Raw genomic sequence first — 13,459 nt, 5'->3', positions numbered from 1 at the left:
TCTGCATGCAAGGCAAATACTTTACCTCCATGCTATCTCTCCAGCCCCTGCTGATGAATCTTAGTGCTGGTTTGTGGAGCACCTCATGGTTTCCAAAACGTGTCCCCAAACCTATGGTGAAGTGCCATGGCCACCACCATCTCCACTCTACAAACAGCCCGTGATGGGAGCTTCAACCAGAGGCCTCCCTCCCCCAGATCTAAGTAAGGTATGAGTGGCGGCCGCAGAAGAGTGGGGGAGACCATGAGAAGAGTCTAGAGGAGAAAGGTAGGCAGTTTTTCCCTTCTTGGGAGCCAGAGACACCTGTGTTCAGCTTGGCTGGGGAAAGGTACTTAGTATCTTCCCAGAAAGGAGCCCTTGCAGTGGGGAAGGGTGGAGAAGGGGCTCAGGGCAGAACAGGGGCCAGGGGCCATTTGGTCTCCTTTTCCTTGAGCAAAAAAAGCCAAATCAAATGGCCAGCTCTGAATTTGGGGGCACAGTCCAGTTAGTTCTTAAGGAAGCAGCACTGGTGACCCCCGTGCCTGGCCCCTAAACACAATGAGATATCCAAATCCTGGCTGAGCATCTGATCTGCATCTGCAGGGAGGCCTGGGGCAGCTTGCTCCACCTCTGTGGGCCACTGCACACACCAGCCCGTGCCTGGGTGGGATGGAGTGTGTGTGCAATGCGGGGCCTGGCACCTGGGTGGATGTGAACTGGCGCCATGACCCTGAACCTTCCCAGGCAGCTCCCCACTACTTGTCCAGGGTCCACCAGCAGGACTTGCCCCCAACCCCCAACTCAGTGTGGCTAATGAAGCTGAGCTCTCCTCCCCCCCAGCGCCCATTCCCAAGTCATTAGCAGGATCTCCTCAATTAGCAACAAATGGCTTATAACGGATGGCATCAGGGGAGGGGAGGGGAGGGAGAAGGCAGAGAAGTCAGAGCTCATCGAAGGGGAGGGCCAAGGAGCCACAACAGGAAGAGGAAAACAAACTTGAGGCTACGAGGGTCTCATCTCCAGGGAGACTTGCACTTCTATCTGGGAGCACTGAGGGGCTGTCCAGTCCTTTCTCCAGGGAGTGGAGGGGATTGGGGAAGGCAGCTTGAAGGCTGAGCTTGGAGGACTGAGGTGCATAGTGCTCCCACCCTCCACCCCTGCAGACATATACGATGCTTGGGAATCTGAAGGAAATGAGGGGGCCAAGTTCTCACATGAAGGGTTATGATCTTATTGGGAGGGGGACCCCAAATTCACTGGGCCTACCACCACCACCCCTTTTTCAGAAAAAAAAATCGCACCTGCCCACCCCCCAAAATTGCACAGAAATTAGCTATGGTCCCTCCCCACTGGGCCAGTGTCCTCAGGGGGTGGTTAATATATCTGGCAAACACTCTTTGGTGGCTCAAAAAAATCCGGGGCTAGAGAAATAGGATAGCAGGTAGGTCACTTGCATCCAACTGGGGTTCCATCCCAGGCATCCCATACGGCCCCTTCAGTACCACCAGGAGCAATTCCTGAGTGCAGTCAGGAGTAACCCTTGAGCATTGCTAGGCGTGACCCAAAATAAAAAAAGTGTGTGTGTGTGTGTGTGTGTGTGTGTGTAAATAAATACATATGAGTACAGAGAGATCTACAAAGATGTGAGTTACTGGGAAGTGTAGCTGTTGCTTCAGGAAACTCAGGTTTTTCCACTAGAGACCACAAGCAAAAAGGTTTCTGTGTCTCTAGTTTACTTTGGAAATGGGGTCCAGGAGGGGCAGTGACCTGCCCAGTCATAGTAACAGAAGTAGACATGAGGGGGGGGGTGGCTTAAAGGGCTAGAGCTTGTGCTTTGCATGTGGAGGCCCTGGTTTAGCCCCAGCAGAGCCAGAAGTAATCCCCCAGCACTCCTCAGTGCAGTCCAAAAAAGAAATAAAAGAGGGGGACAAACAGAGAAGCAGTCCTGAACCACTCACCCACCCCCCAAGTCCTGACATGGGGCTTCAGCACAGGAAGGAGGGACTAGAAGCATCCAAACAAACTCAGGCTTCAATTCGATCACTTTATTTACGGACACACCCGGCGGTGCTCAGGACTTACTCCTGGCTCATTTAGTCCTTACTCCTACACTTAAGGATCACTCCATTTGGGATGCTGGGAATGAAACTTAGGTTGGCACGTTCTAGCCAAGTGCCCTTTCTACTTATTGCTCCAACCCCAGTTTGATATTTTAGAGTGAGGGAGGAGGGCAGCCCAGGTTAAAACCCTGATTTCTGGGGCAGGAGCCACACACAGCGGCAAAACATTTGCCTTGCCTGCGGCCAACACAGGACAGACACCGGTTCAAATCCTGGCAGAGCAAGGAGCGCCCCCGGGTGTGACCCAAAAACAAACCAAAAAACCAACCGATTTCGGCATCTAAGTTTGAAAACTGTGGGACTTGAATATTGTGAATAATTGATTAGTTATCAAATCCAGGGGAGTAGTGGCAGGGTGTTTGGGGGTGCGGGCCCATCCCACCCTGAGAAGCACTCCCGGAGCCATTCTGGGAGAAAACGCCTCACTTTTCCACAGCCTGGCGAGCGAGCACCCGCAGGACACCCAGGCCGTCCCGGACGAGCCCTGACAGGGCTGCGCTTGAATGGGCTGAGACACAAGCGGCAACAGAGAGGCAGCCAAGAGGAGGGGAAGGCCCTGGGAGGGGCAGAGGCAACCTCCCGGGAGAGGCCCTGGGAGGGCAGGGCCCGAAGGTCCGGAGGAGGCCGAGGCGATGCCTTCTGCTCATTCCCCCGCAGCTGCAGCAGACCCGGGGAGGCGAGGCTGGTTCCACCCTCAGACCACTGCCCTGCCCTCCTGAGCTGTGGGAAAGGAGAGGGCAACATGGCCACAAGGGATGTCCCAGATTACCTGGCGCCAGAGCACCAAAGCGAAGTATTTCCTAATTTTTTTTTTTTTTTTTTTTTTTTAGTTTTTGGGTCACACCCGGCAGTGCTCAGGGGTTACTCCTGGCTGTCTGCTCAGAAATAGCTCCTGGCAGGCACGGGGGACCATATGGGACACCGGGATTCGAACCAACCACCTTTTGTCCTGGATCGGCTGCTTGCAAGGCAAACACCGCTGTGCTATCTCTCCGGGCCCGTATTTCCTAATTTTAATGCCCCTTACCCTCACCCCTATTCCTGGCAGGGCTCTAGGGATTACTCTGGGCTCTGCTCTCAGGGTTCATGCCTAGTGAGGGATCCAGGACCATAAGGCCCATAGGGAGTGCTGGGATTGATCTCCAGCAAGCACCCAACCGGTTGCACTCTCTCTCCTGAGGACAATAGATTCTTATCTCCCTCACCACCTCAGGAAAAGTGCTAGGGGATCCTAAACAGGAAGTGATAGAATCTTAGAGTACTCGGACACTGAACTGCTTGGCTGTAAACAGTAGGTGACCACTAAGTACTAGTTGATTGTATCCAGTAGGAAATCCTTCTATCCCCCACAGCACCCCCTCCGAAGAAAGGGAAGCCGAGAGGAAAAAGGGTACAGGGTGCTAACCTGGGGACTTTGAGCTTTTTTCCCTTCTGCCAGCCTCTGTCCTCCAGTAAAAAGAGGTAAATATGAATTATACGGAGATGGGGGATAAGGAGGGTTGGGGAGAGCAGACCATAAAACCCTCAAAGCGGTTCTACACCTTTTTTCCCTTGGGATGAAGGAGGGGAAAAAAGCTTTTTGGAAAAGGCTGTAAATTTTTTTACACCAGCCTCGTAAAAATGACATTGGTGCGTTTTTCAAATTAGAGCCATTAAAATGAGAACCAGCAACGGAAGCTCCAGAAAGGCCACGTGGGTGGGAGTGAAGCCCATCCCCACGTGCTTGGTTTGGGGACCCCTTGGAGCCTGCCTCCAAAGAGGGGTGAGGAGCTAGTGGGGGGGGGGGCACCAGCCCTGTAGGTCTTGTCTCTCCCCATGCCCAGTGCCCCAATCCTGCTTCCCAGGAGTGCTGGGACAGGAAAGGCAGGCTGAGAGTCTGGGCAGAAGCCAGTGGCAGACTGGGGATGTGTGTGTGAGAGGAAGGGTTACAGTAGCAGGTCCTCGTCCTTCTGTTCCCTGTGTCCAGAAGCCGGTCTCCGGGGTCTCCTTCAGAGCCACCATACTCAAATGCAAGCCACCTTAAAGGGCTCCCGGGTGCAGGGCTTGGTCGTCGAGTATGCAGTTCCCTTCCCAAGAACTCAGGTGGGATTTCCCAGAATCGAGGAGAAACTCACTTGGCTCCTGAGATCCTCGATCTGTCATCAAGGGGTGGCCAGCTGCGCCGCCTCCCCGTTTCTGTCCTTCACTCTCAGAAACGGTCATGCCCTCACCATCTCCCCAGTGTTCCAAGTCCTAATTAGTCAGGACAAGTGTGGCAGAGAAAGAGGACTAAGATGGACCAGAAGAGACTGCAGTTAGGGTTCAGTCCCGGCCCCTGTGGCCCCCGAGCACTGCTTGGACAGCCTGAGTATCCTGGTACTGCAGGCTGAGCAGTGTCAGATCCTTGGACCCCAGCCTTGAACAGCTGGTTGGCAGAGAAGGCCGAGCCGGTCAGGTCAGGCCTCCCAGACCTACTAAGTACCCATTTTCTGGGTGCCCCCCAATAAAGAGGGGAAAGGAGCTGCCAGAGTCTCCGGGCATTGGAAGTGGAACCAGCCCGGAGAAAGGGGGTGGGAAGTCCCCAGCAGTTTCTTTTTTTCTTTTTCTTTTTGTTGTTGTTCTTTGGGACATACTCAGTGATGCTCAGAGCTTACACCTGACTCTGTGCTCAGGAATTTCTCCTGGCGGTGCTCAGGGAACCATATGGGATGCCAGGAATCAAACTGGGCTTGGTCACAAGCCAGGTTGCTGTTGTCATGGCTTCAGCCCTGCTCCTTCCCATTTTATTGAGCCAGTTTTCTATTAAAGGCAGACCCACAAAACAAGGAGGTATACACCAGTGGGGGTGTGGGGTGAAGGCCCTCCTATCACTCTCTTCAGCTCCGCCGACCCCCTGTGCCCAGGGGCAGGAAGGCACGGAAACCCCAACTCTCCTTGCAGGAAGGCTAAGGGGCTTACGCTACGGAGGAGTGCTGGGGTCAGGATGCAATAGTGTGTTTGGGGGGATAGGTGGGAATCCCCAAAATCGCTAAAAAGAAATGCCCCCCCCATCTCCACCTGAAGACCAAACACAACTGCTGGCTGTGGGGTGTCTGTGTGCTGGTTCCCCTTGGAAACATCCTCTTCCCACCTTACCCCCTTTAGCAGCCGCAGCTGGTTCAGAGGTGAGCCAAACAGGCAGAGAGGAAAACAGAAATTACTTCCATTCTTCTCTCCCCCTCACACAACTCCCTGACACCCCTCCCAACTCTACGGGGGGGGGGGGGAAGCACATTAGTGCTCGGAGCCCCCCAACCTTTTCAATCCCCTCACAGGATGTGAACAGGGTGGGATTTGGCCTCAGTTGCCACAGCAACTGCGGCAGGAGTTCCCAGCCGCTAGGCAACCCTCCAGTGACCCTCGCTGACCTGTCACCCCCGAAAACCCAAGGACAATAGAGTGAGCTCCAAGGCCTCCTTTCAACGCAGGCCCAGGCCAGCAGCTCGCCTGCCCCGCCCCCACCAGGCCTGGCTTAGCTCCCCTGGAAACAGGACCCACAGGGGTCCCCAAGACGTCCCCCCAAGCTGGAACAATGTGCCCTGCTTCAGCATCTGGAACCCACAGGCCAAAGTGTGAAGTCCCTGGGAGACTCCTCCTAGTTTCTACAGGTAAAACGGGATTCAGATACTTCTAAGACAATAGCTGAGTTATGGGGGAGGAAGGTTCAAGGAACTGGGCCTGGAGTAAGGGTGTGTGTGAGGATGGGGACCCCCCCCCCCACTGCAGGCAACAGGTCCACTGAGTCTTGAACGGCAGCTGGATCACTAGCTGGGGGCTAGTGGATGTGCAGTGGGTTCAGCCCGCCTGCTGTGCATATACCCACATGACTAGCACCTGGTGGGGTACCTTCTAGGAAGGGAGGGTGGAGACAGGTATGAGCATCCCCAGTGCCCCACCTTGCTGCTCAGGATGGAGATGAATAGTAACTATGACGTGGGGGAGCCAGCCTAGGACCCTCTGATCTCATAGGACATGGCCTGGGCAGGCTGGCAAGGGTGCCCCCAATCCCAGCTTCCAGCCTCTGTTTAAACAAGCTCCTGGCCTGCTGTTGCATGGAAACAGGTGCTTGCGTTTCTCCATGGCCTGGCCACTCTCGGCAGCACTGTTTGTGTCAGCCCCAAGCCCTGTCACCTGCTGAGTGCGACCGCCCTGTTTGTTTCTCTCTCCCCTCTGTCAACTCATTACTTTCAAAGGCCAAGACTGCACTTCCAGGGCTTGTTGACCCAACCAACAGCTAGATAGAGGGAGAGGGGCTGGGAGACCCAGGAGAAAGGGAAGGGTCTGTACCTAGCCAGCAGATCAATCGTGCCTTGGGTTAGAGCTGGGGGACCTCCATGGAGCCAGCAGTCAGTGTGACTTTTGTCTGTCCTTTGGAGGGTGATGGTCATGTACCCACCCAGGCTGTCTCTGTGCACTTCCCTTGGGGACCATGAGTTCGGTCTGTGAGAACAGAAGGAGAACAAAGCAGGACCTTTCAGGGAAGTCAGCGCCCACTTTGATGCCCTCTTTCCTCCTCTCCCCTCCAAAGTACAAAGTGGGGCAGATGAGATCCCTCATGAGCAGGGATGCTAAAGGACACAGCGAAGGTGAGACTCAACAAGGGCTAGTTTGGGGTCTGAGAGATAGCACAGCGGTAGGGCGTTTGCCTTGCAAGCAGCCAGACCCAGGACCAATGGTGGTTCGAATCCCATGTGGCATCCCATATGATCCCCCGTGCCTGCCAGGAGCGATTTCTGAGCACAGAGCCAGGAGTAACCCCTGAGCGCTGGCAGGTGTGGCCCAAAAACAAAAAAACAAAACAAAACAAAACAAAAACAAGGGCTATAGTTAGTATATCTGTTCCTCAGGACGAGGGTGGTGGGGGTGGCAGGAGGAAATCCTAGGCCTTGTTTCTCTAGCACCTGCTCTACCTGCAGTCAGGAACACTTATTTGTAGAGATAACAAAAAGCATGAGCCCCCTTTCCCAAAGCCCCTCCCCAACAACAACACCTCTTCATTTATTGGCGGGAGGGAGGATAGTTCAGTTCAGTTTCATTTTAATTTTCATGATTCAGGGTTCTTGACACCGTTTAAAGCCAACAAAACTTTTTTCAAAGTCTCACATTTCCCTTGGCCCTGGGCACGGGTCTGGGAATGGCTAAAACCACCCTCCACTGGCCTCCAAGTCTCCACCCCGGTTTATGTGTCAAAAACACAGAGGATTTTCCAGGACTCTGGGATAGCCCCCAAAACCAACAGTGGTAACTGGACCATGGAAAACATCGGTGTGGGATGCGGAGTAAGAAACCTAATCGGCACAGCCGCACTTCTCCACGCCTCTCTCCTCAGCGATCCTGACCATGTCCTGTCCCTCTTCTCAACGCCTGAAGGTTTTCGGGATTTCCCCATCCCCTGCCCACCCCCCACCCTACAAATTTCGAAAATTTTCCGAGCTGCCTGCCTCGAGGTGTGGGAGGGGTTGCATGTTTGGCCATTCAAAACGGGTGGCCTGGAGAGATTTCTGGAGGGGCATGTTTTGTTTTTATTTCCAGAAGAGAGGATTTCTGTCCTTTGACCTTCTGTCCAAAGCTATCAGCACACACTTCCCCAGAAAGCCTAGGAAGGTTCGGGAGGTTTGGGGGATGCCAGCCCGTGGGGAAGGGAACCGGGTGGCCTTCCTACGTGGAGCTCTGCCGCCACAGGGAAGAAGAGAGAATTCTAAAGACCACAGTTCAGGTCAGTGGACCGGCGACTTCATACCCAATCGGCAGATGATCCTCGCCCTGGGCCATGTTCAGGGCACTGGGCTCGGGAGACCGGATGACTTGGCCACTGTGGCATTGCTGGCAAGGGGGCTGCTGGATTCCTGAGTCAGTGGTGGCTGCCAGCTCAGTGCAGGGTGCCAGGCTTCTGACCCAGCGGGCAGCTGCTGCCTGACCTCTGGCCCCACTGAGCGTGGTGGGAGAGAGCCCTTTAGGGGCCCTGGCGGGGGGGGGGGTACTCCTGGGAGAGAGCAGAGCAGTGCATGAGGGCAATGTGGGTCTGAGGCAGAGGAGGGAAGGACATGCTTTGCTGCATTCCCTGCAGAGCCCCTGGGGGCCGGTGCTCCCAGCAGGGATTGGAGACTCGGAACAGAGCTGGCAGCCGAAGCCCAGCAGAAGAGAATCCCCAGGCCAGGGCTGGCTGGGCCGGTTCTCCTGAACTTGTCAAGCGTGATTCTGCCTTTTGCCCGGGTGGGGCAGGGACCTGGGGCCCCTGCTATGTCATCACCCGACCAAGCTCCCCACCCTCAGGCCTCGGGCTCCTGGAGGAGCAGGTCTGGAACTCCCCGAATCCAACAGGGCACTTTTCAGGCTGAGAAAGACAAGACGGGAGGTGTGAGGGGAAGGGGGACGCAGGCGGAGGGGGGTCCTCTAGAAAGAGAACTAGCTTTGCCCTGCAGCCAGCTCCAGGCCTGGCCCCAGCTGCGTTGCCCCTCATGCCAGAGTCTTCGTTTTATCTCCTCCAGGTGGAGGAGGGGAAGGGTTTACAACACAAACAGGGTGACAACAGGGCAGTGGATTTAGCCCCCCTAGCCCCTCACACTCAGCCAAGTTGCAGGAGGCTGCCCACCAGTGCCCTGCTCCCTGCCCTTCACGTCCACCCAGCCCGAGTGGCTCTTGGTCCCTGTCCCGGTGATTTCTGGGGCTGTGCTGAGTTGCATGATCTGAGCCCCACTTCCTTGTCTATTGCTCTGGCCCCAGGTTCCCTTCCCGGTGGTCACTCCAACATTCGGGCCGGAAGGGAGGACGCAGCAAGAATGTTGGGGGGAGGCTGCACGTGTGCAGGAAGGGGCTGGGCAGGTGATGTGTGGCCAGGGAGGGGCGCCAGCTCCTACCTGTTGCTGCTGGAAGTGCAAGAGCTCCGCGGGACTCATCTCGCCGTTGCTGTCTGCGCCTGCAGCTGCCACCGCTGCAGCTGCCTCTCTGCTTGCGCCACTGGCCACTGGCCCTGCTGCACCCGGTGCTCCGGGCCCACTGCCGGTGCTGCCGCCGCCGCCGCCATCCGCCTGCCCTGAGAGGCTGCCCACACCGTTCTGCCCGGCCGGGGCCGACCTGATTGTCTCAGAGGCGGATTCCACCATCATGTCGCTCTAGCGGGACCAGGAGGGGGAGGAGAGAGATGGGGAGGGGCTGAGGCTCCAGGCTGCAGGGCGGGGAGGGCAGGCAGGGCAGGTTCCACCCCCCAGTACCCCTGGACCTCCCACCCTCACTCTCCCCTAAAGGGGGATCATCTCCTCAACTTCCTGGGGCCCTTAGTCCCGGTCCCCAGAGGCCCAGATGGTTGATTAGCAGCAGCTCCAAATGGCAGCGGCCACTGCCAAGGTCCACTCCTCCACTTTTCCTCCCTGGCGACCTTGAGACCTCTGACCCCGAGACCTCTGACCTCTAACACCTCCCTCCACAGGGGGCGGGGAGGATACCTTTGCCCTGCCCCTCCCAGTCCCAAACCAGCCTCTGCCTCCAGGCTAGGGTGTTGGGGAGTGGAGGGACAGGCAGAGAGGGGGAGGGGGTCTTAAAACACAGGGGTTAATGCACTTGCCTTGGGTGCCCTGGACCCAGGTTAGATCCACAGCACTGCCTGGGGTCCCCAGCAGCACCAGGAGTGATTCCCTTAACAGGATCAAGAATAGCTGGGGGGGGGGGGGGCTGGAGAGATCGCATGGAGGTAATGCGTTTGCCTTGCATGCAGAAGGTTGGTGGTTCGAATCCTGGCATCCCATATGGTTCCCTGAGCCTGCCAGGAGCGATTTCTGAGCATAGAGTCAGGAGCAACCCCTGAGTGTTGCTGGGTGTGACCCAAAAACAAAACAAAACAAAAAAAGAATAGTGATAGCACATCTGGTCGGGTGATTGCCTTGCATATGGCCAACGGGTTAGATCACTGGCATCCCATGTGGTCCCTGAATGCACCAGGAGTTATCTGTGAATCATGAATAAGCCTTGAGCATAGCAAGGTATGGACCCCAAACAAACAAGAACAGAACCACTGCAGGACAGAGCAACAGGGACAACAAATGGGAGAAAGATCTCGCCTTGCATGTGACTGACCAGGGTTTGATTTCTCATCCTTTACGGTCCCAGGTCCTGTCCCCTTCCCCCAGTCTGCCAGGAGTTATTCATGAATGCAGAACCAGGAATAAGCCCTGAGCATTCCGTTATGCCCTCCCCTCCAAAAAGGACATTGTCTCCACCTCTCCTCCACTGCACCCCCCCCAAATAACAGTGAATGACTGTATTGGGGGTACGGGATGTGAAAACAGGGAGTGAGCCGAAAGGATCTTATTATGGGATCAGCTCAGAACACAGGGGGCAGCCCACCCCACAACAGTCTGCCATTCATCCCAGCCCCAGAAGCAACTCCTGCCATCCAGAGAAGGCGGCTGGACCTTGAGAACTAGGCCAGTTGGAGAAAGGCAAATGCTAAATGGGTGTTGTCCAGAAGGAAGGGGGCTGTGGGGATAGGGCGAGTGGGTAAAGGGCTCCTTTGGGTGGTGAAGAATAGAATTCACATTTTTTTTTTTTTTTGGTTTTTGGTTTTGGGGCCACACCCAGCAGCGTTTAGGGGTTATCCCTGGCTCTGTGATCGAAATCGCTCCTGACAGGCTCGGTGGATCATATGGGATGCCGGTAATTGAACCTAGGTCTGTCCTGGATCGGCCATGTACAAGGCAAACGTCCTACCGCTGTGCTATCTCTCTGGCCCCTAGAATTCACAGGTTCTAATGGTGATGGAGCATCAATAATGATGCATGTCAGAAACTTAAGTTCAATAGCAATGGTATTCCAAGAGGATTTTTTTTGTTTTGTTTTGTGTTTTTGGACCATCCCCAGTAGTGCTCAGAGGTTACTCCTGACTTGCTGTCTCAGGAATCACTCTGGAGGATCCTTACCTGGTAGGAATTGAGAGACTATGTGGGGTACAGGGAAAATCAAAACCGGGTCAGGCGTGTGCATGGCAAGTAATTTTTGCTTTTTGAGTCACACCCAGCAGTGCTCAGGGTTACCCCTGGCTCTACGCTCAGAAATCGCTCCTGGCAGGCTCGGGGGACCATATGGGATGCCGGGATTTGAACCACCGACATGCTGCATGCAAGGCAAACGCTTTACCTCCATGCTATCTCTCCGGCTCCCATGGCAAGTACTTTTAACTTGTTAAGGAGCCAGCTATCTCTCTAGCTCCTGATACAAATAATTTTAGTTTTAAGAAGCAAAACAAAAATTATTGGCTTCTGAGAATAAAATGTACATTAGGTTAGGGGAGGAGCAGAAACAGGGAACATGACTGCAGGGCCAGCTGTGTGGTCCTGGAGGGACAAGGGCAAAAGAAGCTTAATCAGATGGCAAGTGCTGCTGCCCACCTGGAACCTATATCATGGTACATACACACCAATGCTGTCCAAAACCAAAATGGAGACAGTTACAACCATCTCACTGTACAGGAGGGGAAATTGGCATCTTGCCATCAGGATTTATCCAAAGACTCAAGGTCAGAATTCTAAAGCCATTCCCACTTGTTCCTCCCCTCCAATGCCTTGTTTTGGGCAATGTGTTTGTGGTGTGTGTGTGTGTCTGTCTCATAGTATTGGTGTATATGCTCTGGAAGTTACTGTGGAGAAATCAGACCGGGGCACTCAGCCCTTTGAGCCATCGCCCAAGACCCCCATCAATGAGTGTCCGAACCATCTGCAGTAAGAGGGTGTATTGGGATGGGCAAGGTAGAGAGGAAAGGGTAAGATCAAAGTATAGAGGAATACGTCAGGCTCAAGTCCTTCCTCAATTTCCAAAGATTCTGGGAACTCAGGACTCAGTCTCTGAAGAAAACAGGGAAATTTGGTCTGCGGAGCTATTCCCCAGTGTAGGGACATTCCCAACTAGCCCAAAGTAATGGTCTCCTGAGAGTCCTTTGGGTTCAAAGAGGACATGGTTGGTATTCACCAGTTTTTCAGCTCCCTAAACCTGTTTCCTTATCTAAACTGGGGCTTCTTCAGGTCCCCCCCCCCCTCACCGGGGAGTCCTTTTTTCCCAAGAAAGCAACCCAGGTGAGCCTTGCCAGAAACGCCTGAGATTCAGGGCATGTCTGATTTCAAATTAATTTTGGTCAGTATGCTCAGAAACCTTTCCTGCCTGCCAAAGTTTTTGAGAATTCCCCCATTCAGTTCGCAACCCCACAGAGTGGCAATGACATGCAGTCTGAGAAGTTGGGGTCTGTGGGTCTAATGCCAGCCTCAGAGAGTGCTTCCAGGAGGAAATTAAACAGCTCATATAAACTTCCAGGCAGAGGGGGCTCCAAGCGGCCCCTTGCCCTTGAGTCCTATAGCAAAGGGCGAAATACTCAGAGCACCTAACTCTTGGGCCAGCTCCCACAAAGCAGGGGGAGGCAGATTCTGGGAAAGTATCTGGTGAAGCCACTGGACGCCAACTGGCATTCTCTCCTTTTTGGTAATTTTTTGGCCTGGGCAAACCCCTCAGCCACACTGTCTTCCACAGTGACCCCATCAGTGAATGAGGGTCTTGTCCAGCAGAAGAGAGACAGGGCTGGCTGGAAGAGACTGATCCTCCCTCCTGCCCCAAATCTTCTCTCTGGGGGAAGCAGAGAGGTGCTTGGGAGTTCCGGGAAAGTTCATTCTTCATGTGGCCCCTCTCATTTTAAGGACCTCCGTCCCAGTGGATCTAGTGGGTTCCTGGATGACCCTCAATATCCCCCTGGTTATACATTTCACTGTGTGTTGACAGGGGCCAACCCACTCACCACCCCTCGAAGGTTCTGAGAGCTGGGTCAGGGGAGAGGGTGAGGCTGGGGGCAACGGTCTGGAAGAGATTGAGCGCCCAGTCTCAGGCCTTAATGGCCATGTCAGCCAGAGGGCCGGTGGCTGCCAAATGATGGATGGGGTGGGTGCCAGTCTCCACCCACTGGAGCCCCAGGCAGCCCCGCTCCCCATACCAGCCACCCAGATCCCTCCCATAGAGTTCCTTTCCTCACAGAGGCCCCAGACTCAGCAACAAGAGGGATCCACTGTCCTTATCCCCTCTCCCCAAGTCCTAGTCCTGTTGGAGGTGTGAGCACTGGTCTGCTCTAATCTTGGGTCTTTGAGATCTGAAATGCCTTGGCCTGGCTGGGGGGGGGGGGGGGGGGGGAAGACGACACAGAGTCTGGAGCCCCAGGAGCTGACGACGAATGAGTACCACAGAATTCTGCACAACTGGGTAAGAAAGAGGGTTCCCCCACCCTATACACACCCATAAAGTTGTGTAGATCAGATAGTAAGTTTGCAGAACAAGTAGGAAAAAAAGGGATGGAAACAGAGGTGTCTCTTTTTTTA

The 13,459-nt window shown here is 54.7% G+C and overlaps 1 protein-coding gene across 2 annotated transcripts in view; it reads right to left on the bottom strand.

Annotated features, from left to right (window-relative positions):
- FOXP4 (forkhead box P4) overlaps positions 1 to 9,251 on the bottom strand; it is a 31,105-nt gene extending 21,854 nt beyond the window's left edge. For both annotated transcript variants that reach the window (XM_049764910.1, XM_049764911.1), the window contains exon 1: positions 8,975 to 9,251. In XM_049764910.1, the coding sequence (XP_049620867.1) occupies positions 8,975 to 9,223 (249 nt within the window). In that variant the 5' untranslated portion in view covers positions 9,224 to 9,251. The remainder of the gene's footprint in view (positions 1 to 8,974) is intronic.
- Positions 9,252 to 13,459: the final 4,208 nt, after the last annotated feature.

This window comes from Suncus etruscus, chromosome 18 (assembly GCF_024139225.1).
Source record: "Suncus etruscus isolate mSunEtr1 chromosome 18, mSunEtr1.pri.cur, whole genome shotgun sequence".
NCBI classification, from domain to species: domain Eukaryota; kingdom Metazoa; phylum Chordata; class Mammalia; order Eulipotyphla; family Soricidae; genus Suncus; species Suncus etruscus.
Note: the sequence above shows the minus strand (reverse complement) of the source record. Positions and strands in the feature narration are given on the sequence as shown.